The sequence below is a fragment of the Ammospiza caudacuta genome, chromosome Z (genome assembly GCF_027887145.1).
Source record: "Ammospiza caudacuta isolate bAmmCau1 chromosome Z, bAmmCau1.pri, whole genome shotgun sequence".
Taxonomy (NCBI): domain Eukaryota; kingdom Metazoa; phylum Chordata; class Aves; order Passeriformes; family Passerellidae; genus Ammospiza; species Ammospiza caudacuta.
Genome location: NC_080632.1, coordinates 47,647,925 through 47,675,624, shown reverse-complemented (window position 1 = coordinate 47,675,624; position 27,700 = coordinate 47,647,925). Strand labels below are relative to the sequence as shown.

At 38.1% G+C, this 27,700-nt stretch overlaps 1 protein-coding gene across 1 annotated transcript in view; it reads left to right on the top strand.

Moving 5' to 3' along the window:
• MAST4 (microtubule associated serine/threonine kinase family member 4) overlaps window positions 1–27,700 on the top strand; it is a 103,057-nt gene that overhangs the window by 49,096 nt on the left and 26,261 nt on the right. The window contains exons 5-11 of the mRNA XM_058824326.1: window positions 1,050–1,207; window positions 2,457–2,532; window positions 3,978–4,187; window positions 7,127–7,228; window positions 11,850–11,982; window positions 17,592–17,659; window positions 19,962–20,047. Of these exons, the coding sequence (XP_058680309.1) occupies window positions 1,050–1,207; window positions 2,457–2,532; window positions 3,978–4,187; window positions 7,127–7,228; window positions 11,850–11,982; window positions 17,592–17,659; window positions 19,962–20,047 (833 nt within the window). The remainder of the gene's footprint in view (window positions 1–1,049; window positions 1,208–2,456; window positions 2,533–3,977; window positions 4,188–7,126; window positions 7,229–11,849; window positions 11,983–17,591; window positions 17,660–19,961; window positions 20,048–27,700) is intronic.

Sequence of the window (27,700 nt, the reverse complement as noted above, 5' to 3'; positions counted from 1 at the left end):
AGATATCCAAGTTTTTCAACTTCTTCCCTTCTGCAGGTAAAATATAGGGAATGTCTGCATGGTAGTAAGCAGCTTTGTGCAGTCATACAAGAATATTTATGAATCAGCTGACTTGGAAACTGATTTTGGTACCAGAAACAGTAGAACATTTCTCCATGTTTGTCAGTCCACATTAGCAAGACTAGTTGTTAGTGATTTTAACTATGTATGTGTTCTTTAAAAAGTGTACTGGATCCAGGTTCACGGAAAAGTTACAAGTTTTACCTCCAGGCGTCTAATGTGGCTCAGGTAGAGCTGCATAAAAACCCTTAAAATACATAGTTTGGTCATTTGGACTGCTTATGTAATGCAGCTCTGTACATGAAATGTTGCAAGGGTGGTTATGGTGGTAGCACTGCTGTTTTCATACCTGTCCATATCTTCCAGTTTGATACTAAATGGATGGTTTTATTGTAATTCCGTTTGCTTTTTGTGGCCATATAACTGGTCTTGATAAATGTATTGAGTTCTCCTATTCTGTTTTCAGAGTACAGTTTTTAAAAGATATTAATGTATTAATTTTTTCAGCAAAATTTTAGATACAATTTGATTTTATTTTTAAGAGCATTGGTAATGTCTTAAATATGGATAATGAAGTACCTTTATTATGAAGATTTACAATCGGCACTGTGACAATAAGTTGTACTTTATGGTTACCATACTTAGGCCATCCTATTCTAATAATTTACTTCCAGCATACTCCATTTTAGCGGTTCTTACATGTCATTGACATCAGACATCACCTTTGCCTTAGGAAATTTAAATTTTTGAAGTGCAGCATGTCTTCTGAACTGAAGTGGTTCTTTTTTTTAATATTTACTCTATATTTAGCTTATGAGTTTGAGAGTAATTATTTATTTTCTTCTTTAAATTGGTAGTCAGGTATGAGAAACAGTAACTATAATTTTTGAACTTAAATTACATTATTCATTATTCATGAGCACCAGATATGGTCTTGAAAATGATGTTTTTTCCCTCTGATGGACGCTTGTGTTTTCTTGTGCTCTTAGTCATCCTGCTCATCCCAAGAGAAGCTACACCAGTTACCATACCAACCAACACCTGATGAACTACATTTTTTGTCTAAACATTTCTGTACCACTGAGAGCATTGCCAGTGATAACAGGTGCAGGACAACTGCAATGCGCCCTCGATCCCGGAGTCTCAGGTGAGTTTGTGTATCTGAAAACAGGGGATGGATCTAAATTCACATATTGTGGGTAGCATCATGGTATTTTACACTGGTGATGTGTACTGGTTTTGAAATGTCTGAAATACATATATAACTGAGGCTGAATGAACAGTAGTCTTTAAATACTTGTTCTGGTTTTGGTCATTACTTACTTCAGTGGTAAATATCGTTAAGATAGGTCTTAATGTGAAGGCAGCTAACCTGCAGAGACTATCTTGATGACCTAGTCATTCATGATGTAATTGTAATACTCCCTTTCTGAATCCAAGTACCTGCTCTGTTCTCAGTAGTAGCCTGAATGTCTGTAACAGGCTGCCTGTATCAGTTCAAGGACTCGCCATTGTGATATCCCTGACAAAGTTTAGTGTTCCGTTTTCATCTTTAAGAATACCAAAAGCCAGATTTTGATTCACAGAATGATTTAAGTTGGAAGGGACCTTAAAGATCATGTTGTTTCAACCCCCCTGCTCTGAGCAGGGACCTTTCCACTTGATCAGACCTTCTAGACAGATTGAATGGGCCAGAATCACCAACACCAGGAAATCTGTATTGAGATTTTTTAAAGGGCTTTCTAGTGGACAGTGAGACTTATAATAGCAAAAAGTAATTCTGTAGGTTTGTGAGGTCTGTGGGTATTTTTTATTAATTCTTTTCCTCAAAGTCTTGTGCTTTTTTTTACAGGCACAATGCTCCATTTTTGTTTAACATGTGCATATATATGACATTATTTGTAGATAGTTAATGCCTTTATCTGCTGGCCAAATTGAAAATACGTTGTTTTGATATATTTTTTCAAATTATCCATGTAGAAAAACAAGCAAAACTGAAACAAACTCATGTTTGTACTTTTTCACTTGCAGCTACCAGAGTTCTTGGTCAGATCTTGCTATTTTGATTGTATCTAATCTTCAAAGGTACAGGTATAAGACCAGTTAAAAAGATCTCTCTTGCCCTTCTGAAGAAAAGATAATGTTCACAAGGCTTCATCTGCCTTGAAATACAGGTACAAATTAGGAGAATAACATGGTTAGCAGTTAGATGTCAAGTGGGTTAAATGCTTGAACAGAAATAGTAGAAAGGAACTTAAGTGTGCTATTGATTGCAGACTACCTTTCCAGTGAAGTTTTTGCTGAATTTTTGTTGCAAATAAGTCATACAAAAATATAAGAACTAACTGTAGTTCATGCTGGGACAAGTGTAAAGGGATAATTTGCTTTGCTTGCAGCCCTGGACGTTCTCCTGCTTGCTGTGACAATGAAATAATTATGATGAACCACGTCTACAAAGAAAGGTTCCCAAAGGTAATGAATTATATTTAAGTTACCCAGTATCTAAATTGGTAGGCAACATAGGTTTTAAGTAAGTGGTGCTTTTGTTATGGGAAGTAATGATCCAGCCCTGTAATGGCTTCCATAAAGCATCACTGATCTCTTACTGCAATGATAAAATCATGATAAGGAAAACTGGCTGAAAATGGGACATTGATTTGGCAGTGCTGCCAAACTGGTTTTGAAATTAATCATGCTGGTAAAATATTCTGCTGATTGGAATCTGATGATACATTGGGTTTCAATAGGTGGTGTACGGGGGGCAAACGCATACTGCATTAGTAAATCGAAACCAGTTTTCAGTGCTAAGTGTTGAGAAGCATCTGCTTTGGTGATATACCAGCAGATTCCTTTGGTTAGTCCATTTCTTCATTTTCCCAAACACTTGCTATGTACTTGACATGCATTATATGCACTGATCTAATACACTTAATGAAATCAGTACACAGATGTGAGCATTTGACTATGAGATAGGAGGATGTTTTGCTTTCCTGTTCAGAGATCTTGAGACACAGATAAGTTCCTAGGTGCAGGTGTGTGTGCACAGCTTGAAGCACTGTACTCTCAGTTGCTCCTAGGATTTTAGTTACCTCTGGAAAATAAAACAAGGTATTGTTCCTAAAATGTGAGTTAAAAAGGGAGAAACTTCTTCGCATTTCTTTATATAAATATAAAGACAGATTTGTCAGGATTTGCAGAGTAATTGAGCAACAATATGAAATGTGCAGAACTCACTCATCTTACTGTTTAAGATGTGAACTAAGGTGTGTGGGATTACTGTTTAATAATAATACTAATAATAATGATATCTTCAAAGGTTTTTTTTTTTAAGCATCTGCGGTTCTGTGAGAACCAGACAGTTGGTTCTGTAAAACAAATGCATCTGGGAACCTGCAGACATGTTTGGCAGGACCTGTGAGCCTGTGGTGCTTCTAATTAGTCAAATGAGCATCATTCAAACTCTGCTCAGTGAAATATTTTTGGGGAATAACCTTTTTGAAAGTAGTGACTATATTCTGCTCTCTAGTATCCACAGTTTTAGCAGAGAAAAGTAGACCCCCCCTATGAGTTCTCTTTTTTCTTTTTTATATATTTCCACTTTGGCTTTGACTTAAAAGCCTTTTAGTTCTGTTAGTGATTATCACAAGATTAGTGCAGAGGTAATCACCATGGGCAGACAAAGTGAGGAACTGTGTAGTAGAACAACGAGGCTGTTGCTTTTCTGTACTGGTAATGTGGAGAAGTGTCATCTCTCACTTTGCCTTTGTGTACTTGCCTTTTGGCTTCAGTCATTTCATGCATTCTGGCTAGGTAAATTCTTAGGCAGTAGAGAAATGTTCTAGAGTCAGAAATGACTTTTAAGGCTGTTAGTTTCATGTAGAGCTGATTTAATGTGTTCAACAACTACTTTTCTATAGGCCACAGCTCAGATGGAAGAGAGACTTCAGGATATTATAACAAATCATTCTCCAGAGAACACCCTTCCTCTGGCAGATGGAGTGCTCAGTTTTACCCACCATCAGATCACAGAACTGGCTCGAGATTGTTTGGATAAATCTCACCAGGGCCTCATCACATCACGATACTTCCTTGAATTACAGCAGAAATTAGACAAATTGCTACAGGAGGTATGATCCGTGGGACTGCTGTATCTTTGCCTGAAAAACTGTTAATATCTGTTTGCCTTAGGGTTTTTTGAATATTGTCTTGAATCATGTCTGTTTACTCAAGTAATTGTCAAAGTGGTATTCATAAGATGATTTAGTCTTCATAATGACTCCTACAAAAACTGTAAGGCACCCTGGTATATTCGTCTGGAATAGATGGGTTGTAAAGATTCCAGAAGCAACAGGATTATGTCCTGCAGTGCAAATTGTAGATTGCTTGCAGATGTGTGTGCATAAGCCCCAGACAGGGATGGCTATTTCATTTACTTTAAATAAATGAGGTAACATACAAGCTTTCCTTTTATCAACCCTACTGAGTTGAGAAAGCAGACAGCAACCTTTGGCTTTCCATTAGTGAGAGATTATTTATTTTTTTAATTATTTGTAACATTCCTCTCATTGCTGAAATGTTGATTAACAGCAAAAATTTCTTTTCTAAATGTGTCGAAACTTTAATAGAATATCAGCTAAATTAATTAAGAAGAACTCAAAACTTTACAAACATGCTGTTACATAAGTTTCTGTAGTTTATTAATATGTCATTTTTCAAAAGAATGAGTGCAACATGTTATGTACTCAGTTATTTGTTTGTGGATTTGATAATATGTTATGAGTCAAAATTAATGTGATAGAGCAGCATATTTGAAATTAAATCGAAATTCTTTCCAGCTGATATCTTAAGATGCTGTGCCTATCTTAATTGGTCTTTTACTTTCTTTTGAATACACAAGCAGTTTTGATTGAGTTTTCATGGGATTTGTTGGTTTTTGTTGGTGTTTGTTTGGATTTGTTGTTTTCTTGTTTTTGTTTTTCCTATGATGCTTTTTTGTTAATTTCTATTTAGTAAATAGAATTTCTGAAACTACTGTTTTTTGAACTTTTCCTCTTCATACAGCAAAACAAAATGTAAGACATCAGTAAATTTATTCTGGATTGTTGAAAGCCTGTTTTTTAAACATTGAAAATACTTGGAGTTTGCTTACTAGTCAAGAGGAAGCTTTGAACCAGTAACCTTCTTATGAAATGGTCATAGTTCTGCCATGCCAAAGTGCAGACAGAATTGGCCAGTTGATAATGTCAGAATACCAGAAAACATGTCTAAGCCAGGATTTCCTGAACCACTGTTAACAATATGTACTTTAAAATGGCTATGCATTGAGTTTAGAATATGTGTTCACTAACGCCTCTCCCAAAACCTGCTGAAAAAACAGGGCTCCACATTATTCTTCAACCTGCATATAAAGGAAAAAAATCACCAAGCCACTCATTTTGTCATATTCTATGATGTTAATTCTTTATTATGAAAAAGATTCCTGTTCTGCAAAGACATACCTTAAAAAATTCAGACTTAACTTTTGAGTCCATTACTTGCTTCTTGTCAATAGCATGATATGACAGTATGAAAACATTTTTTTTGCACAACTTTGTTATGGGCATTTCGTTGTGCTTTGGTTTCATGTGATTCGTCTTTTGTTAATTCCCACCTTCAGTGTTAAGTAGAAAGCTGCATTTCCTGCTGCTGCTTGGCACTGTGCAGTTACTTTAACTAGGGGAAGACTCCTGTGAGGTGAAAGCAGCTGGTTCACCCAAAACTTTTCAGAATTTTAAGGTCAAGTGGACCTGAATGCTTTCCTGCTTCATCCTCCTTAAATGTAATATGTATTGAATCTTTTGTTCACCTAGGCACCTGAGTGTTCGTAAAACTTAACAAAGGTGCTTTAAATGTTGTTGGTGGTTAAAAAGGCAGGTGTTTTGTTGACAAAAGAGTTTTATTTGGGCTAAGTTGAAAATGTTCAGAATTGTGCTTCTGTCCAGTTCAGGTACTTCTGAAACCTTTTGCAGATGGCTAGATTATATTTGTAAAAGCTTTCCTGTTTTAAACTCCATAAATTAATTCCTCTCATATATTTGGTGATTTTTAAAATTGTGGTATTTACATTAAGAGCAATATGCATAGTTTCCTATTTTCATACAGTTTTTTTTTCCAAAAATGCAATGTGTTATAGGAAAAGTACTTATTGGTCTGTAGTAATAATTTTTAAGTGTTAGTTTATTAATTTTCTTTGTGGTTTTGAATAAGCAAGAGATGCTGAGAAACAAGTTTGTGAGTTCTGCTGTTCCGAGCAAGGAAATGTTTGATATTTAAGGCAAGAGCTATTAGTACATTCTAATCAGAAGGAGAATTTTACAGTTGCTTTGCATTCACTAGCATCCCTTAATAATGTAATTTGTTCTTAGAGGGGAACATTTAAAAGAAACTTGAAATGCAGCTCAGACCATTATGCAGATGTTGTCAAATCTTCTAGAAGTGTATTTTCTGTATGTATTCTTCTATAGCACTTCCCCCTCTCTTTTGTGTTTTCATTGTCATCCTTTCTACATGTACTTTTAGATGAAGCCTCTCTACAAGTAAAGGTTTTTTTATATGTATATAAGCATATAAATTGTCATTTTCTTATGACTGACCAAAAGAGAGTATAAATTTGGGATAGATGTTGCTTATATCTATCACTATTATTTATGTTAGTTTTCATTTCAGCCTAACATTGTTAACAAATTGAGGCGCAACCTGCATGTATAGATCGGTGTTGAGCTGTATTGATGCATTGTATCCATTTCCAAAACTGGTGGGAATTACACTGTGTAAGCTTAAGAAACAAGAAAAAAAAGAAGGCAGCACTTTTGTAGTTACAGTGTTAGAGTTTTAAAGCTGGGATTATTTGAACAGAAGTTACAGTGTTACTCAGATCTTTGTTATCTCTGCTAGCATCTTGAAATAGATGTGCGGTTCCTCTCAAGTACATGCTTCAGACCCTACAGATGTCCTCAATATCACTGCTTGCCTAAGCAGTGCATTGAATGTGATTTGGTTCAATATGACTTTATTTTTTGTCTTTTAGGCTCAAGAGCGATCAGAGAGTGGAGAAATGGCATTTGTTAAACAACTTGTTCGCAAAATCTTGATAGTTATTGCTCGTCCTGCTCGCTTACTGGAATGTCTGGTAAGGTCATGCTTACTATGTTTTCACTTACTAGGTAGTGTTTTTCACTTAGTAGTGCAGGCAGGTCTCTGATTTACTATTTAAGGTTCTTTACAATTGATTTTTGGAACACGTCAAACATGTGGTAAGGCTTCATTGTTAGTGGGATCCTTTCCACTTCAATTATTGGATATAGTGTACTGGCAGGACCGTCCTGCAGTTTTGTTTGATTCCCTGCTGTTGCAGATACTATGGTATAGAATCCCTTTCATCAACTGAGGAAGCTGCTGTTTAAACCCAGTTGGCTTTTTCTGTTGTTTTGTTAGACTTCTCCATTTCTAGGGAAGACTGCTCCAGAATTGTAATTGCTTAGTGGTTTTCTCATTTCTTAATAGTTTCATAATTTTGTTGCACTCAACAAGTGCCAGAACTATAAACAGCTTGAGGTCAGTTCTGCAGTACCTGATCTGGTGATAAGAGCAGCAGAGGGAGTAGGCTGTCTAGATACACAAGTAGTTGGTGTTCTAGTGGGGACCAGAGGGAGCAGAAGAGTCTATTTATTTATGCATGACCATAGCACCGAAGTTGCCACACTGGGTTAGACTGTGTGTGCTGTGTGGGCATGTTTCTGCTTTTCTTGCCCATGCTGTGGGAGCTGGGATGGCTCAGGTGCGGGAAGTTGCACACACGGAGCCAGTGTGCTTCAGTTGTTCAGTTGAACTAATAAACACTTGCAGAACACAGTGTACACAGGAGGATGGTGTAGGCACCCAAATGCCATGCCAGAGGCAGCCCAAGTCTAAAAGGCCTGGCAGGCAGTCTGAGCTGATTTTGAGCCACTCTGCTTGCCAATATAAGATCAGTAAGTTGATGCTGCATACAGCCATTTGAGGCTGGCAGGCTTATGTGGAAGCCAGCCGGCTGCTAGACTCAAGTTATGCCTGAAATTGTCATAACTGCATTTGCGTCACACTGAATCTGAGCTAGTAAGCTAGCTAGGAAGTATTTCCAACCTGATTTTGGCTTTGTGCTGAGTCCCTTCATCTGTGGCACAGTTAATCCACACCCTGGCTCGTTCAGCCACGGGCATTTTGAGAGCTGCCTCTATTTTGTTTTGGAAACACCAAGCCTCAGTGTTCCCAGTTGCTTTTTTGTTTGTGATTTGCAGTTCAGAAGGAAAGTAAAAATAAGATATGTGCTCTGAATCAACAGGAAAGAGATGAGGGATGTTTAAAAAAAACAACCAAAACAAATAAAAAGGAAGACTTTAGAGAGGAGGACATCTTAGCATGTCCTGCTTCTGCTGTTGAATCCAAACTTGTTTTACTCCTTTCCCTGAAAAGTTCATTCCATGTCTAGTGTGTTGTTCCCTGCTCTATTTACAGGGTTTATATATTTCTCCACATCATCCAGTTTCTCATATCCTTGTTTTTTTCCTTTCTGGTTTGCATTCTTGTCTATTATCACACATCCAGAAATGCTCTTAAATACATCTTGTAGGCAGTCAGGACTTCTTAATAACACTTTACACCTTCCATTACAGGCTTGCTAGCTTTCTCCCATCAACCCTTGCTCCCAGCATCATCATTCTGTATTAGCTTTCTAATTGAGGTGCTGGAGTGCATCCAGTGAAGGACAGCAAGACTCATGAAGAGTCTAGAAAATACATCTAGGAACAGCTGAGGGAGCTGGGTTTGTTTAGTCTCAAGAAGAGGAGTCTCGGGGGCGCCGCTTCACTCTTACAGCTCCCTAAAAGGAAGGTGCCAGGTGGTAGCTGGTCTCTCATATGATGCGTGCAGAACTACCAGAAGTACCCTTAGATTGAGAGAGGGGAGATTCAGATTACATGTTTTAATTTTTTTTCCCTGTTAGAGTGGTCAAGCATTGGAATAGGTTGTGTAGGAGGTGGTGGAGTTACCTGGAAGTAAGTGTTCAAGAGGTGTTTGGATCTCATGCTGGGTGATGATTCAGTGGTTTAGAAGTTACAGTGGTGGTGCTGGGTGGATGGCTGGACCAAATTATCTTAAAGGTTTCTTTGAACTATAATGATTCTGTGGTTCCAATTCAAGTTCTCTCTTGGTGGTCTATTTGCATATTAGTTTATTCTCCCTAAGTACTGAGTTTTAATGGGACCTAGTCCAAATCTCTGTTTGCTTAGTTCCCACTTTATGCCGCTGGGATTTTATCCTAGGCTACTTGCTCTGCCTTATCCTTCAAGTAGAGTGATGTGCATCCTGCACCCCTCCTTTTGCTGGAATGCTAGAGTGGGTGGAAGAACAGTGGTGCAAAGTCCAGGTGTGACTGTGTCTCATAAATGAGTTTCAAAGCAGCAGTGGCAGGGAAAGCCAACATAGCTTGCTTCTAGTGTTCTCACTTAAAACAGGATATTCAGGAGGCTTAAACTGGATTGTGACAACCCCACATCATATGTTTCTGCACATACAGGCAGCTTGAACAAATTTTGGCCTACAGTCAACAAACAATACGTTTTTCATGCAAGAAGATGTTAAGCCTAGATCATAAACATAATTGTAAACTTACAGAGACAGTATTTTTTTCTGTAGCATCTCTCTAGAAACTTTTGAATATTACTGTGTGGTATTTTAGAATATCTGTCTGAAATAGATACTAGGTGTGGAAAACTTCAACCTCTGTAAAAAAGTTAATAAAATTGTAAGATAAAATTCTAGCTTCATGGTCATCAGACATTTCAGATACCATGCAGTAAAGCTGGTAAAGTTTTCTGATGGTGGTCTTGTCTCAGCTGTTCATAGCATGTGAAATCCTATAACAGTTTACTTGATAATCATATGAATAAAGGTTTTACGGTTTCATATGTGATAAGAGCTACTGCCAATTATTTAAATATTCTTTTTCCATTTGTATATGGAAAATGAAATAAGATTTGGAAGTGAAGATCAGAAAATAATTTATTGCTTCTCATTATTCAGACCTGTGTATGTATATGTGTGTCTTAGATTATTGTACACACAAACACACACATTCATATGATTAAAGTTACCTGTTTTGAAATTGCCTTGTCTTGCTAGTAAGTGGAGGAGAAGCTGTTTATCTGTCACTGCAGCAGGTCAGGAGATGATAATGTTTTCATGACAAAAGTGAATAGAAATCTTGGCACACAACATCGTGCTGTTTGCTGCTTTAGTGCCAAAGAATAACATGTAAGAGATACAGCTGGGGATGGCGTGTAAGATGAGGAGAGTTAAGCCTGAAATAGCATGTACTGTTTAGTTATTGGTTCAGGTTTTTGGGCAGGTTTGCAGCCTCCTGTTACTTTGGGCTAATAAAGTTAGGCAGCTTCGACAGTTCATGGGTTCACTGTTAAGTCCTTTGCAGTAGGTTGTACATGATGAAGATTGTTTCATGACACGTGTAAAACTAAGATTGTTTCCATAAGACTGGAAATTCTAAAGATACTTTATTTCAGACACGATGCACCTGCTCATTTTAGCTGCAGCAGTTTTGATGCTTGCAAATGAAGCATGGTACCAAATTTCTCAAGCTGTCTTCAGAAGCTGTCTTCTGGGTCGGGATATTGACTTTACAAGTTCTGAGTAGCCTGAGGATTTAGGACAGGAGCCTTGTGACTCAACATATAGTCTAAAATTCCACGGTGTTATGTTTGGTTGCAAAACAATCAGGAAATTAGCTATCTCAGCAGTCTGCCTGGCCTCTACAGATATTTGTGACAGAGCTGACCTACTGGAGGAAAAAATGTATTTTGTTACGTTAATAACTGATGGCTGTTACTCTGTTAAGGATTGCACCTATAGGCACAAACACCTCGAAGAACGCAATAACTATGAACAGATGTTTTAGTATGAATTCATGCCAGTAGGGAGAGAAATTGTGTTAAAAAATCCCACTCACATTGTTTTAATAATCTTCTTTGCTCCTTTCAATGTATTTTTCTTTTTATACTCTATAAAAGGTAGTAAAATAAATGTATTTCCAAGGGACATGGGCGTAACGTTTCGAGTTTCTGTTCCTTTTGTTCATTTTTGTTTCTTGTTGAGGCTTGCCTTTTTGGTATAAGTGATAGTTGTAATATAGTTAGTTCCCACAGGAGAATGTTTAATTTCTGAATTTGAAACAATTGGATCAATGAAGCTCAGATTTTTTAAATTAAATTTCAATTTAATCTTCATTCTAAAGTTAGTGATTTTTAAATTGTATTTTCCATAAAACACAGTACATATATATTGATTAGAAATACTTGAAATTATTATTTCAGAAGTAAAAAGTGTAGTGCAATATATTTACATGGTTGTAGTAGATTTTTGTAAGCAAACACGTGCGGGAAGATAGTCTTCTCTCTGAAATCTTATTTTTGCTTCTTATAGGACATTTCACTCAGTATTACATGAAGTTTTGATGAGAAATAATTTCTCTATAAATTATTGCTCTAAAATAGTGACATGCAGTTCCATTGCTTACATTGTGTTACACTATATAAGAATCAGAACAGATCAATAGACTACTATTAGTAGAATAAAGAGGTACTGTTTTTAGTAGGAACATGCCATATATGTGGAGTTACAAGAAGCAAAGGAACTTTTTATGTTAGACCCTAAGGAACCAATTTCAATAGAGAAAATGATGACAATTATTTTTCCTCTAGGAATTTGATCCTGAAGAGTTTTACTATCTTTTGGAAGCAGCTGAAGGCCATGCTAAAGAAGGGCAAGGCATTAAAACAGATATCCCTCGATACATTATTAGCCAGCTGGGCTTAAATAAAGATCCTCTGGAAGGTAAGTGAATCTCCTGGTGCAGCTATAGGTTTCTAGGTTCTTCTTTCTCAATGTGTTCTATCATTCTGATACCTGAAAAGGGTCAAGTTAAAGATGGTAGCAGAGCAAGTGTTTTCTGACATCAACTGTACTCTCCCAAGCTCAAACAAACACATTTAAAAGGCCATCTCTTCTGAACAGGATTTTTTTTTTTTTTTGCAAATATCATCAACAAATACACTGTATCAATGATACCTCTCATCTTCTTCCAGCCTGACAATGCAATGCAACTTCCTCATAGCTGGAATTTAATGGGATAATTTGATGGTGACTGTCATCTAAGCACAGTTATAAAGGTCCCTTGGTTGAGCTGTTGTTTGTCTTTCAGTGTTCCCAGGTTCCTTCATCTTGGAGGAGTCTCTGAGAGGACTATCCTATTAATTTTCTGTGTAATTTGAGTCTGTGTTGGGGGTTTTTTTTGGGAGAACTTGGGTTCCAGTGGAGAGGTTGTCACTGCAGAATTTTTCTTTACTGTGAAAGTGGTGAGACACTGGAACATGTTGCCCAAAGAAGTGGTGGTGCCCCATCCTTGGAAGTGTTTAAGACTGGACGGAATGGGGCTCTGAGCAGTGTGGTCTAGTGGAAGGTGACATGGTAACACACCTAGCTGGTAAAGGGAAGCCAATTGGTGTCCGTCTTCTTGGATTTCAGTAAAGCTTTCAGTACTGTCTCTCACAGCGTCCTGCTGGACAAAATGTCCAGCACACAGATGGAGAAACACATCGCATGATGGGAGAGCAGCTGGTTCATGGGTCCAGCACAAAGGGTTGCAGTGAATGGGGTGACATCAGAGTGGTGACCTGTCTCTAGATGGATTCTATGGGGCTCCACCTTAGGCTCTGTGCTCTTCAGCATCTTCCAAAATGATTGGGTGCAGGACTGGGAGGGATACAAAGCCAGTTTGCAGATGATAGAAGACTTGAGAGGAGCTGTTGACTCTCTCAAGGGCAGGGAAGCCCTGCAGAGAGACCTTGAAAATTAGACGGCTGGGCAATCATCAACCATATCAAATTCAACAAGAGAAAGTGTCAGATTCTTCTCCTGGGATGGAGCAACCCTGGATGTACAGAAAGATGGGAATGAGAAACTGGAGAGCAGTGCCATGGAAAGGAGCCCTGGGCAAGCTGATGGCAAGCTGAACATGAGCCAGCAGTGCCCTGGCAGCCAGGAGGGCCACCCGTGTCCTGTGGGGCATCAGGGACAGCATCAGCAGCCGGACAGGGAGGGATTGTCCTGCTCTGCTCTGCTCTGCACCGGGGCAGCCTCACCTCCAGCGCTGGGGGCACTTTGGGTGCTGCAGTGTAAGAAGGACAGCACTGGAGAGTGTCCAGCGAGGGCATGGAAGGGTGAAGGGCACTGGGGGGAAGCAGGATGAGGAGTGGCTGAGGGCACTTGGCCTGTTCAGCCTGGAGGAGACTGAGGGGAGGCACCATTGCAGTCACAACTTCCTCCTGAGGGGAAGAGGAGGGGCACTGATCTGGTGACCAGTGACAGGACCAGTCTGGTGACCAGTGACAGGATCTGTCTGAAGGAATTGGCCTGAAGTTGTGGTGGGGTGGGGGGGTTAGGTTGGATAAGGTTTTTCACTCAGAGGGTGGCTGGACACTGGAACAGGCTCCCCTGGGAAGTGGTCACAGCACCAACCTGACTGGGTTCAAGAAGCATTGAACAGTGCTCTCAGGCCCATGGTGTGACTCTTGGGGGTGGTCCTGGATAGGGCCAGGAACTGGACTTCATCATCCTCTTGGGTCCCTTCCAGCTCATCTGATACTGTGATTCTGTGTCCCAGGTCCTGGTGGAAGGCTTAGAGCAAGATGATCTTCAGGGTCTTTTCTAACCCAAGGCATTCTGTGGTTTTTTGAAGGACAGCATTGAAAAAACTAGAATTACTTCTGTGTCCTAGCCAGATCATCTTCTTTGCTACCCTGAGACCAGGTTCTAACAGTGGTGACAAATAGAAATTGGTTCATTGTATTCAGTACTAGTTCTGCAACTTGGAAAAAATTAGCAGAAATGCCATAATGGAAAAATTATCCTAGCTGGTGCCAATTAGCTTGTCTGTTGGTGTTACCAACCAGGACTTGGAAAGGGCTTGATAGCACAAAATCATAGCAAAAAACTATGATAAATCTTTTTTGTGCTAGCTTTCATGATGTAAGAACATATGTTATTAAATTAGAGTAGTATATTGTGTTTTAAAACCCTGCTGCTGAACTAAAGCAAAGTTCAGCACTGCTAGTTGTATCAGAAATTTGGTTAGTTCTAATTCAGTTAGATTGAGTATTGTTACAGATTACGTTAATGCTATACTAACAAATCTAAAGAAAGTCAAGCCTATTATTAGTCCACTTCCTATCTTCACAGAACTTCCTCATCCAAATTTAGAATTATTTTTTGTCTGAGATACAGATTAACAGCTTTGATGCTTTTTGTTTATATTTCGACTGCAGCAAAGGAAGCCAGACAAATTAGGAAAATATGCATAAATACTTTTTTCCTTTTGGTTTTGGAAAAAATCAAGAAGTATTGCAATTCTCTGCAAGATAAACATTGTCTTCAGGATTTGGTGAGCTGTTGGTCTGTCCTAAACTGACAATTCATCAATTCTTCAATGATCAAGTATGCAAGATTTAGTTTGGAGTGTGGGTTGAGAATTTTGTATTATTGACTCTGGTTCTGCCAGTTGAACCTTATCTTTCTCATTGACTCTTCCTTGCCACTTGGATAAAAGTGTTCCTAAGCAGTAGTCAAGAATCTGTCACTACCCATGTTTAATAACAACTTTGAATTGGTTTTTGGACAGTTTATTTTAAGAGAAGTCTAGAAACAAATGCCTATATATAAATAAGGAATACTGCTTTCTTTAACTAAGTATTTGTTTAATGGGAGCATACTGCATCTAGGAAGTATGCTCCCATTATATAGAATATATCTTACTATATTTCATAAACTGAATATTAATGAATATAAAAACTTCAAAGCATTCAAATGATAATTGAAATGTTGGGGTTTGGTTTGTTTTTTCTGAAGGGAACAATGTTCTGTGTGGTTTGCCACTAAATACTGAGGAGTGTATGACCTATGGATTACTGATTTTTGGTTCAGTTGGAGATTTGAGAAATTGAATTATTTAGTGGTTTGGGTTTTTTTAAGATTAATGTATATGAATATATGTAGTAGGGAATTTAGGCCATCTGATTTGTGTTAATGCTTTCCTCCCACTCACCAAAAAAAGTAATATTTATAAGCAGTATAAATCACTGTGCAATGACTTCTTAGATGATCTAGTTTTGATGTTAATGGATGTCTCTATATATAGGGATGCTACTTAAGCAACAATGAAAGAGGGACACTGTGGGTTTGTGCCCTGGAATTAGTGGTTTACTGAGGGAATTAATGGGAGCACTGCATTCATTACTATAAAAATATTCTGGGAATATCATCCTCTAGACCTTTAAAGCCCTTTTATGTAAAAATAGAAAAATTTAAAAAGCAGAGCCAAGTTTTTCAAAACAAAAAAAGTGCACCGCAGTTGCACTACTTAATTATCCTGTAACACAGAATTATATTTTCAACGAAGATGTTAATTTGTGTCTTCAATGTTCATGCAAAGGATTTTCTTTCATCTGCAGGAAAATGCAACCTACTTTAGATCTTTCTCTCCTTGCCTCCTTTGTTTGCTTTCATAGCTGTAGTGTCCTTTCTTTGAGTGAAATGATGCTTGTATTATTTGGTGATGATGCTAGATAAATTTATACTGTAGTGACAGCAATACCACAACAGATTAATCACTTAGCAGAGAGAGATGGCTGCATTTCTGAAGAGTTCCTTGGGGAGAAATTTTCCCCCATGTTTTTTAAATTACCATCTTTACCTTTTTGAATCATGAGCCTTCAGAAAAGGTTTAAATCAATGGAAGAAAAAGGACAGATGTTTAATGGTATTTAGATGGGCTTGAAAAATCACTTCAGGCACTGCAAAATGGTTCCATAGATCCCTGTTTTGCAAACTGACTTTTGGTTCCATCCCATTAGTACCTACCGCTTGCAAATAATATGGGTTTCTCAGATAACGGTTATTTTGCAGAAGTTTTGTTTCAAAAAGGATTGTTTTAATTTGTTATTTATGAAAGTCATTTCATTTGAGAAGGCTGTCAAAGTATATTACTCCAGCTCTCTTGGTCCTTGCCCATACAATAAAGATTTCATCAGATCTTCTATTCTGAAACCCCTGTGTTCACAAAACTGTGACTTTTGACTGGAAAATCCACTTCAGGTTCAGCCTATATAAGTTTTTTTCTTCAAGATTTTGTTTGTTCTAGTGGGGATATTTTTCACTGTTTATGGACTTAATTTTTGGAATATTTTTTAGCTTGTTTAACACTTTAAAGATCTGTTTGGATTTTGAAGTGACACTCTAATTTTTTCTGTTTCTTACAGTTACCATGTTTTGATTTGTATAGTGGTTACAAATGACAGTTACTCCTTAAATCTTTAGCTGTTCCAAAAGAAAATTATCTGTGTGCTTAATTTGCTTTAAAAATTGCAGAAAGTGTTGCAGAGCATTTCACTTGTAATAATAATTTCTTCTTATATAGAAAAATCCAGTTTAGGTATTCTGTGTGAATATTCAGTTATATTTCATCATCATAAATTCAGTTAACAGTCTTGAGATAAAAACTAGTCTTGCAAATTTTAGGTGGTCTTATTTCTGATTTGCAAGACATAATTGTGGTAGAATTTGCATCTTTGCCTATGTAAGATATATAATAAATATTTGTATGGTTGCTGGGGCCTTTTAGTACTGGCTGTCCTGTGTGGCTTTTTTTACCCAGATGAATTCTTGGTTACTACCTACTCTGAAGAACAGACTGGGCTTGGGAGCTCTGCAGCATAGGTTGACAGGAGCAGGGACAATCTGATAAAGTTGTAGGCTTCTAAAATCTTACTTTCCCAGAGAATTTATCTGTGTTAGTGACTGTAAGTGATAAGCTTCCATGAAAATGACTTTTAGCTTATTCTGGTAAGCTTAGCAGCATTTCTTTGTAGAAGAAGCAAACTATTTGGAGTCCTGTCTTAGATTTAAACTAGAAGCTTTTGCTGTAACTGTGAAGGAGCCCAAGGATGGGGCCTACTGTTAGCCCCTCAGAGGGTGAAATCCTCAGGAGTTTTAGCAGATTAGTGCTGTCTTACCCTTAGTGCACACTTTGCGCACAGCTCTTGGAATTCCCAGGTCTCAGCAGTGAAAATGATACTGCTTTTCATTGTTTCATGGCTATCTTCATTGCTTCAGTGGAAGATTATTACATAAGCACTGAATAGCAAGTCTTCATTTCCTGAGTGGATTTTTTAACATATGCTTGGAGATGCCCTGAAAGTTATTTTTCAAGTGCTACAGGGTTTGTTTGTGTTGTTATTGTTGTTTTGCTTTTGGCTTTGTTCTTAATTTTTAAATTTTTTAAAATTTTCTATTAAGTATTCCAGAAAGATGTCACTTCTCATGTGTTCTGTGCTTCATTTAGTTTTGTATTTTCCATAATTTAAAATGAAGTTTTTATTTTTTCTTTACAGAAATAGCTCAGCTAGCTAATTGTGACAGTGGGACAGCAGACACTCTGGAAACGGAAGAATCGATAAATGTAAGCTTCCCTCTTATGTTGCTTCTTTTGCTGAATGTGAACAAGGAAAATCTGTTGTGTTCCCCCAACCCTGCCTGTTCTGGTTTCTCCTGGTATGTGCGAACAGATTGAGTAAACATTGGTTATACTCACACTAACTCTGTGAAGCTCGTCAGGCAGAAGGCTTTCAAAAGGTATAACCAAGCTTTCTACCTATTTTTCTAGACATCTCAGTGTCTTCATATTCCACAAAGTAAGTGTTTACCATATGGCAATAACTTTACCACAAAATCCATCACTGCTTTCTTTTTTTCTATTAAATCGATGTGTTCCTTTTTTTTTTTTAGAAGTATTGGTAAACTGTTTAATTAAACAATGTATTTTAAAGAGGTTTTAAAACAGTCCATTCACAGAGGCAACTGATGATCAAATTGAGAAATTCTAAACAGATCCAGTGAAGAGAGAAGGAAGAAATGAGTATGCTAGCAAATAGGCTGCATTCAGAAAGTTAGTTTACAGTTGGAACGGTTGTGCATCATTCTTCTGAATCTGAATTTGAAAGCACTTGCCTACCACGTTGTGTATCTTACAATAATATTTTGTTAGATGTTTGCTCGGGATGACAAAAGTAAAGCAAGTTGGACGCGTTGATTTTGAGCTTAAATGCGATTATTTTAAATTCTTATTTTTAAAAGTTGGTTCTTATACCTTGGATTTCAGTCAACAGAGTAGATGAAGTTCCTACAACCTAGTCTTCATTTTCAGTGCAAGTGGATAGTGAAAACAAGAGCAGTTTTCGGGGATGTCTAGGTAATTCAGTGGTACTTTAACAAGTATTTACAAATGTTATCAGGCATGGATTATCTGTTAGACCTGTTCTAATACATAAGAAAAAACATCATCCTCTGGTACAGGTCATGTTATATTGGGATATTTTCTTATATTTGGCGAAGTGCCACTTGTGAAGGATTCTGCAATTGACATAGAAGGTATTTTTGCTGCTTTAATTCATCTACATTTGAAATATTTTATTAGACCTGAGCAGCATTTACTGACAAACTGGGGAAAGGACAAAATAACTAGAAGGCTTAAGGGAGGTGCCAAAGTATTTAACTGAATCTAAGGTGCAAAGTGGCTCAACGTTAGCTATGCAATTGAAATTGTGAAGTTACTTGTCTTGTGCAAATGCTGAAGAAATTCAGAAAGAATAATGTGGTGTAATGAAGGAATGTAAATAGGGGAGATGGTGAAATCAGCAAAGAAAACTATAGAGGGTATATTTGGAAACATCTCAAAATGTAGCTGTGGAATAAAAACACATGGGGAGTGACAGGAACTGTAACTTCCAAGTGCTCACAGACATCATAAATAGCAATTAGAAAGAATCCTGTACTGACAGACAAGTGGGCTGAACAATTACTAAGTCCTCTCTGTTACTTCCTGTGTAGTTCATTATATTAACATTTCACTAGTCTTGCACTGAATTTTTTTTAGCACTTAATTGAAAATGTTTAAACCACCTCTACTTTCAACTTCCAACTGTTACTAAACTGCCTGGGTAAGGATCATGGAATTTCTTAGAGATTCAAAAGACATTTGAAAAAGATCTTGTGGTTTTGGAAGTTTGCATTTGGAGTCCGGTGCCTTCATCTTTTCGCCCTGAACCCCAATTCTAATTCACACATCTTCAAGATTAATTAAAAATTCAAACTAGAAAAAAGGTTTTGCCATACTGAGGGCAACTTGGTGTTGAAAAAGTTCTGACAAAGAAGTAGATTAAAGTGACCTCTTTAGGGGTAGAACTAATGTGTTTTTATTTTCCGTCTTTTTCTCGTTCATTTTGTCTATTTTCACCATCCTCCCTCTTATATCACGCTCTATCCTAATATTAGTTTGAAGTGTGCCCAGTTTATTTGAGTGAACAAGGGCTCATCATCAGTTTGCTGCTACCAGCTGTAATACAAAAGTCAGATTTACTAGAATGGGAAGGCAGTGTCCAACGAGTGCCATGTGGAATTCACAGAAGTCCATGACTCAAGATAAGAATTGCCAGTAACTACTTTATCAGAAGCCTTGGTGACTGTAACCTGTGCATGGAGAGAAGTGGACAGTTTGCTGCAGTGCAGCAGATACCTGTTTGATGAAAAAGCAGCTCTGTTTCAGGAGCCCCTTGGTTGGCTATGTGGCTGGCTGTCCAGAACTTTTACCTGGTTCATCAGTGTGACAGCCTGGTGATAGTTGGTTTTTTGTTTGGGTTTTTTCTCCCCAGTTTTGAAAAAAAGTATTTTATTAACTTTGTTCATTCTCATCTCTTACTTTGAAGAGCTCTAATACCTCACTGAAGCTGCAGAGGAAGCCTCGGGAAAGTGATTTTGAAACAATTAAACTGATTAGTAATGGAGCATATGGGTGAGTAATCTCTGACTGTGGCAGCTCTTTTGCATTTTAGTTTTGCTTATTTTCCCATTATTTTTTATTTCAGGGGTCTTTGTATGAGAGAGTGAGTTTGCACTCTGCTTTTTTCATTTTGCATTCTTGTTTTGTTTTTAGTATTTTAAGTTGACAAGATTTTGGGAAGTTTGCTAGGCAATAATGAATTACTCTGTGCTGCACCAAATTAAAGTACTGAATAGTACATCAGAAAGATTTTTCAGAATTGCCTAGCACACCAAAGATGAAATGAATAAATCAAAGGGCAGATTTAAGCTCACCCTTATAATACTGTGCTTATGCACATGTGAGAGAGAATTACATGTCATCTCTAGAGAGACGGATAAAAATGAGTGCTTACTTGACCTAGAAGTATAGAATAGAAATTTGCAATAGAAACAAATTCCCTGAAGTAGGGCAACAGTCTTCTGTTACTTTGTGGATGCTATTCTAGTTCTCAAATTTTAACCAATTGGCTTTAAAGGAATTGCTATTTCGTGGTTTGTTTCTGGATACTTGGAGAATGCACAGCTTACTGCCTGGTGATACGTAAGTCATCTGAAGATACCCTAGAAGACCAAGAGAAAATTCTGTATCTCTAAATGAATACAAAATATTTTCTGGAAGTACTGTGCAGTGGTGGTATCTGTCTTCAGTCCCCTTTCTGATCCTGTACTATTGGGTAGATCCTTGTTTGGCTCCTCCTCTGCACTGAAACATGTCAAGACAGGAGCTGCTGTGTGTAACCTGCAGGAACAAGAGGGATGTAAACTGGCTCAAAAAAGAGAGATTTCCATCTTGAGGTGAGGAGCCCACTGCCAAATCAGCCAAAGTCACAGCTTGGCAGAGAAGGAGGGTGGTGCTGCTTTCCAGCACAGACCCCATTAGACTGACTCTGCTTGAGGTGGGAAGTGGTGTCAAGCTGCTAGGATGGAGCACTCCTTGAAGGGATCTTTGACATAGGAGAAAAAGCACCTACAGTCTACTCACTGGAGTTCTGTGGGCCTGCTGAATGGCCTGAGGCTGTTGGGCTTTCTCTGATGAAATTTAGTTCAAGGGTAGCCATGAGTTCTGGAACAGGAGGCATTTAGTACTGCCCAGACTAAATGGCCGTGGTAGCTTGTATGGAGGCCGCTTGTGTCCAAGGCATTTTTTCATAACTCAGCAAAAGTCCCAAGCAAAATTTAAAATTAAAATTTTACATAAAAATTATATAAATATTAAAACACCATTTCTCACTAGTGAAGCTCTGCTCAATTAATTTTCTCAGAACTTCTTCGCAGACAAACTTGCTGCTTACCATATCTCACCTTCTCCCAGTTACCCCAGTATCTCAAAATCCTGGCTCTCAGCAGTTAGCAGTAGATGCTACTCCCCTCCCTGGCTGCACCCCTTTCTCCTTCCCTTGGCAGATGTGAAGTCCCCTCCATTCCTCCATCTCTTTTTCTTACTGGAGGATAAAAGGAACTGTGTGGGATAGGATCTCGTTGGAGAAAGAGGTTCCATGAGTCACTGAACCTTTCTCAGTTTGGAGCAGTTTTCCAGGTGCTGAGGGATGGGGAGAGGGAGCAGCTGCAGCTCATCATACAGCAGAGTGAGGCCTGGTGCCTGAAGGCAGAGGTTCACTAGAGCTGCGTGTGCCTCTTGCTCCATAGGTGTTACAGCCAGAAGGAAACTCAAAGAGCCGTTTAGAAATACAGAGTGGAGACAACTGTCCACCTAAAACTAGAGACCAAAAGGGATCTGCAGAGATGGAAAAGAACAGTTGAAAAGCCATGGTCTTCTATGCCACACATGGTTTTTTCTTTGTGTTTGTGGCAGGGAAAATCAAGGCTTATTGATGATCTTTTAAGTGTCAATAATACACAAAATTGGCAATGTAATGCTTGGAAATTGAACGAGACCATGGTAATTATTTGAAGAAAAGAAAGGTGCTAGAGAATAACCAGCTTGGAGTATATCCAGATTCCTCATTATCTGGATCATTATTTTCATTAGCAAGTGTAAAAACAGGGGTAGGCTGCCAGATTATAATGCCGTAGTATTAGTGGAAATTGAAAAGCTCATCTCTTTAGTAGAGTGATATTACTTCCATCTTGAAGGAAGTAATAACAAAGTAGATTTTGTTGGTTTTTATTTTTTTTTAGATGGTTACTTAGAAGAAAAATCAAAAATGAGAAAACAGCCTGTAGTGGGTTGACTCTAGCTGGATTGTTGGCACCTGCCAATGCTACTCTGTCACTCTCCTCAGCTGGACATGGGAGAGAAAATACAATGAAGGGTTCATGTGTTGAGATAAAGACTGGGAAAGATCACACATTAAATACCGTTATGGGCAAAACAGACTGGAATTGAGGAAATTAACTGAATTTATTGATAACAAAATCAGAGCAGAATAATGAGAAGTACAATGAGACCTTAAACTCCCTCCCCCCTCCCACCACTCCAACCTTCCCAGCCTTGCCTCCTCCCCGCAGCGGTGCAGGGACACACGGAATGGGGATTATGGTGAGTTCATCACATGTTGTTCCTGCTGCTGCTCAGGGAGGAGAATCCTTCCTCTGCTTGTGTGGGGTCCTTCCCATGGGAGACGGTTCTCCATACGTTTTTTCAATGTGAGTCCATCCCATGAGCAGCAGCCCTCCCCAGAATGTTGCAATGTGGGGTGCAGTTCTTCAGGCACAGCCTGTTGCTGTGGGCCCCTGCCAGGGTCACAAGTTTTACCAGGAAACTAGTTCCACTGTGGGCTCCTGTAATCTTTCCACTACCCAAACTTTGCTATACAAACCCAATACATGGAGAGGGAAAGGAACACAGTGAAATGTGAAACAATAAACTTCTAAAAGTGTTCACTCATTTTTAAAAGGGATTTTAGCACCTGTACAATACTGTAAATTGAGGAGGCTATCTGTGTGCTTGAAAATCTCTGCTATGTCAGACTGTAAAATCAACAGACCATTTTTCTAGTCTTTATTAAAGTAGAGTTTTCTTTTTGCTGTTGGCAACAATTCAGTTGATGGTTTATTTACTCAAAAGTTATGGTCAAGTTTAAAGGAGAACACATCAAGATAACCTAAATGCTGTGTAATCCATCTATGAAATGTAGTGTAATAAACCAGTAATACCTACTTCTTATGAATATAAAGCAAGAAACTATCCTGAAGGCATTGATTGTAGTTTATTTACAAGTAGTTGAAACAAAAGTTATTGTTATGCTACAGTTGTGTTTTCCCTCATGTGTTTTTCCAGGCTGTTAATTTTTTGAAATAATGTAAGTATATGTGAATTCTGCCTGTGCTTAATTGATTCATTCTCTAAAATATGTCAGTGGGCATATTTTGTGCTCTGACTTACCAAAGTATGTTGTTGTAATATTTTACTTATTTTGAGGCTATAATGGAGGGCTTAAATCTGAACTAATTAAAGAAAACCCTGTAATATTCTTTTCCTTTGCTGTGGTGTTTTTGCCTTTATCAGTGAAATGGAAAGCTTTGATTACTTGACAGAGTAATTGTTGGTCTTGGCATGTTATAGCAGAGATTTGTCAGATATGTTAAATTTTATGACTTTAAATAAAAGCTATTGGTTTTGTGAAGGCTTGAGTAAATATCTTAGCAGTTGTCTGCTTTTAATTGATTGGGTAAACTCATCTGTAGTGCAATTAAATGCCTGTATAGTACATGAGGTGTAGTAGATGAGGCTGTTGGGAATGGCTAGGAATATACAAGAAGTTAAACAAGCTGTGAATCAGTAAATGTGTAGGATTCTGGCCAAGTCATTAATGGCTTCACAAGCTGTCTATCTGACTTTCTTCAGCCAGACAAAACTCTCATTTCCCAAATTTTAAATTTTTACTGCAATCGCAACAACATTTTTTTCCACAGTCCAGCTTGTGAGAGGCAGCAGGTAGTAGTGTGCATCTCTTCAGGTTAGCATCAGCCTGGGTCCCTGAAAAAATTCAACAAAATAAAAATTTCATTTGATTTTAGGGAAGCAAGTGATGTTAGCTCAATATCTCTTCAATGTATAACTGTATCATTTTAAAGCAAATACATGATACCACTTTCTCTCCTCTCTGGAATGCTTTTAGTTTTGCAAGAATGGTAGTGTCAGTGTGTACATGACATACTGGGTAATGGTGTTGCTTGATAAATTCAAAACTCGGAAGAAGTGTATCTTGAGCAGCTGCTGCATGTCATTTGTGAGTAGTGCTTCTGTCCCTTCTCCACTCTGTTGATAGTACTTGCTCATGTATAGTTATGTTTATTTTAGGATTAAGAAAGTTACCAGCTGTAGAATAAAACCCCCTCAGTCAGGTTTATTGATCATCGGCCTGGCAGCCCCTGATTCAGAAGTAGAAGGGGACGGACAGGTGGAAATGTAACTTTGTAGGTTCACTGAAATAGCACAAGACAGTTTACCCATCAGAATTTTGGACTGCAGTTTCATTACTAGCTGCGGTAAAGATAAAAGGCATTGGTGCTGTTAGGTATGCAGAGGTGGTTTTATTACTCAAAACTGACAACATATTAGAACAGCTAGCACTAATGCCAGTTGTGAGAGAAGGATCAAAGCCAACACGTTCTCTTTCTCGTACGGCCAGTTTCTCATTTCCTTCTAAGCAGACTAGGATAAGTCTGAAATATTGCAAGTAGAAGGCTGGGGTGCATTGTCTGAGAGCTGCAGAGCTTTAGGTAACATTTCCTTCTGCCCCCAAATAACTCTGATCTGGTCACAGGCATTGCTTTGTTAGGAGGTGTTGCAGTGCTGCTTTTAATTCTAATCTTAAATAACTATCTATAAACTTCACCAAATAATATGAACCACAGCCTCACAAGCAGTTTCTCTTCGCTGGAGGCAACATGAGACATAATTCCAGGGTAGAACAGAATTTAGCAGTCTCTTCTCAGGAAATTGCTGGTAAAAATGAAACAAATTTCCTAGTCAGCAGGTATAATTTTTAAGCAGTAGGTACAGTACCTGTGTCTCCACAAGGAGTTCAGGCTCCTCTGACAGATGAAAAAATAGTGTCAGCTATATTTGCCTTAGCACTGAATGTAAACTAGGTTGTAAAATGGCTCTAAAAGTTGGAGTTATTGGAGAGCTGTGAACTAGGCCTGAAACCTGTCTATGTGAATTTTTTTTTTGGTAATAGAGATTTTTCAATTTAGAGAAAAAACAGGAATCATGACTATGAGATTGGAGTGATAGATGGCATGATATTTGAGTTGGACTACTTCAGGAACCCAGTTAAATATTTTAGCTTGTTTTTGTCATCTTACCACTTTTGCAGTGTTTTATAGTTGTATCTAACTAGAGTTATTATAGAGACAGATTTTCAGACTGAGATTTATGTTGAAAGTGAAATAAGATAATGTTTGGACACTGCCAAATGAATGTTCTTTATTCTTTATTAATGTTCTTATTTCCTTTGGAAAGTAAGCTTTTTTGCCATGTTGAGCTACAGCATAAGAAAAATACTGAGCACTTGCATACTTGTTGAAATTCGCACAGTGAAACCAAGGGATGCTTTGGAAACTCTTGTTGCTGTTAGGAAAACAGAGAGCTGAACGAAGATAGGAAATGAAATTCTTAATTTGAAACAACAGGAGGATGCAACAGTACCGCTCTGGCTGTGGCTTTGCAGGGTGGCAGGGTGTGCCACTGTCAATCAGTCAACTGACAGGACAGACTGGATGCTCTCTCATTGCCAATTTTGTGTATTATTTTTGTGTCACAGAATTCTTAAATTTGAAATTGTCTTTATAATAGACTAAAGATTTTGGGCAGCATTTGATGATAGCATGCTGCTGGCTGGGGTATAGTTTTCTTCATAAGGTGTAAATGTTGTTTGCTGGGGTTACTGTGACCAGAGGATATGAGGAGTGTTAGACATTTTTGTGTGCTGGAGATCATTTAGAAGCACTTTCTGTTGTAGCTTAAACAGTGTATGCTTGTGTGAAAATAGGAGAGACTATTGTGTTGCAGTTGTCTTATGATTAGTCTGGTACATTTGAGCTAAACAGCTTTTTATATAAGAAACAACAGAATCCTAGTGGAAAGTTACCTTCTTGTGACTCTAAGACTGAAGATGCAGTTTAGACAGCTGGGAAAATATAGCAACATGTACCACATATTTACAGGACTAGAAATTGTCTTTATAATAGACTAAAGATTTTGGGCAGCATTTGATGATAGCATGCTGCTGGCTGGGGTATAGTTTTCTTCATAAGGTGTAAATGTTGTTTGCTGGGGTTACTGTGACCAGAGGATATGAGGAGTGTTAGACATTTTTGTGTGCTGGAGATCATTTAGAAGCACTTTCTGTTGTAGCTTAAACAGTGTATGCTTGTGTGAAAATAGGAGAGACTATTGTGTTGCAGTTGTCTTATGATTAGTCTGGTACATTTGAGCTAAACAGCTTTTTATATAAGAAACAACAGAATCCTAGTGGAAAGTTACCTTCTTGTGACTCTAAGACTGAAGATGCAGTTTAGACAGCTGGGAAAATATAGCAACATGTACCACATATTTACAGGACTAGATAGTTCTTGGAACTTACTCTTTAATAATTTTAAAATAATCAGTAATGATCTTACAGATGTGTATGATCTGAAAGGAGGATTTATTAAGATGCTGTAATAATATGCTGTGGTTTCTGTTTGCCTTTTAGGAGGCCATCTTGCACACTGTCCAGTTTGAAACTCTAGAGGAATACTTGTATGCCAAGTCCTCCGTTAGTCCTTAGTTCATTCATGTAACTAGGTTTTTTTGAAGGATGGAGACTTCAGGCAATACTTTTCTCCATGCCAGGAATGCAGAGAGGGACTGAAATAGGTAAAAGAAAAGATATTATGGGAGATTATGAAGCTGACTGGAGAAAGCAACAAATGAGAGAGGAAAACCAGAATGCAAGGGAAAGGAAAGCATGGGAGGGGCTTTTAAGAGCAAGAGTTGGAGATAGAAGTGAATATGAGGAGAGCGGTAGGAAGAGTTGCAGGACATAAGGCATGAAGTCAGCAGGGAGGAGTACTGGAGATGAATTACTCAGTCTGTATTCCAGTTTGGGAGGGGCAGAAGGGAGTGAGACTCAGTAGGAGGCACAAAGGGTGGGGTTTGTCATGGGTTTTGCCCAAGGTAGTTTTTACCTACTTTCATGATTGTGTAATGTCTTTTACCTGCCCCATGCTCAGACAAGAATGAGGGATTGATAAAAGCTTTTGGAATCAGTAAGAGAATTTATGCTGTCTAGAAAGTTTTCCTTCACAAAGGAAAGGAGAAGTCCAAAAGTTTCAGTGCCTAAAACTTTTGTAGCTGTGTGAAGACCTTTATAGAGATAGTAAGGGAAGTGTTACTTTTTATGTTTGTATAATCAATTGTATGCTGATAGTTGGACCTCAAGGAGACAGTTAATTGAATTTAAAAAAACTTCACAATTGAATTCCATTTCTTTGCCCTTCCCCTCCATCCTCTCCTTTAAGTGCTTTCTTTCCATAAACACTGTGATAGTTATATACTGGAAATGGTATAAGCATTAAATGCTATAAGATAAATTTCAAGCAAGGCAAAAATGTTCAGGATTTGCCTCATGGGATTTCAAGAAGTGCAGCTGTGAAGTCCTTCTGAATGTTT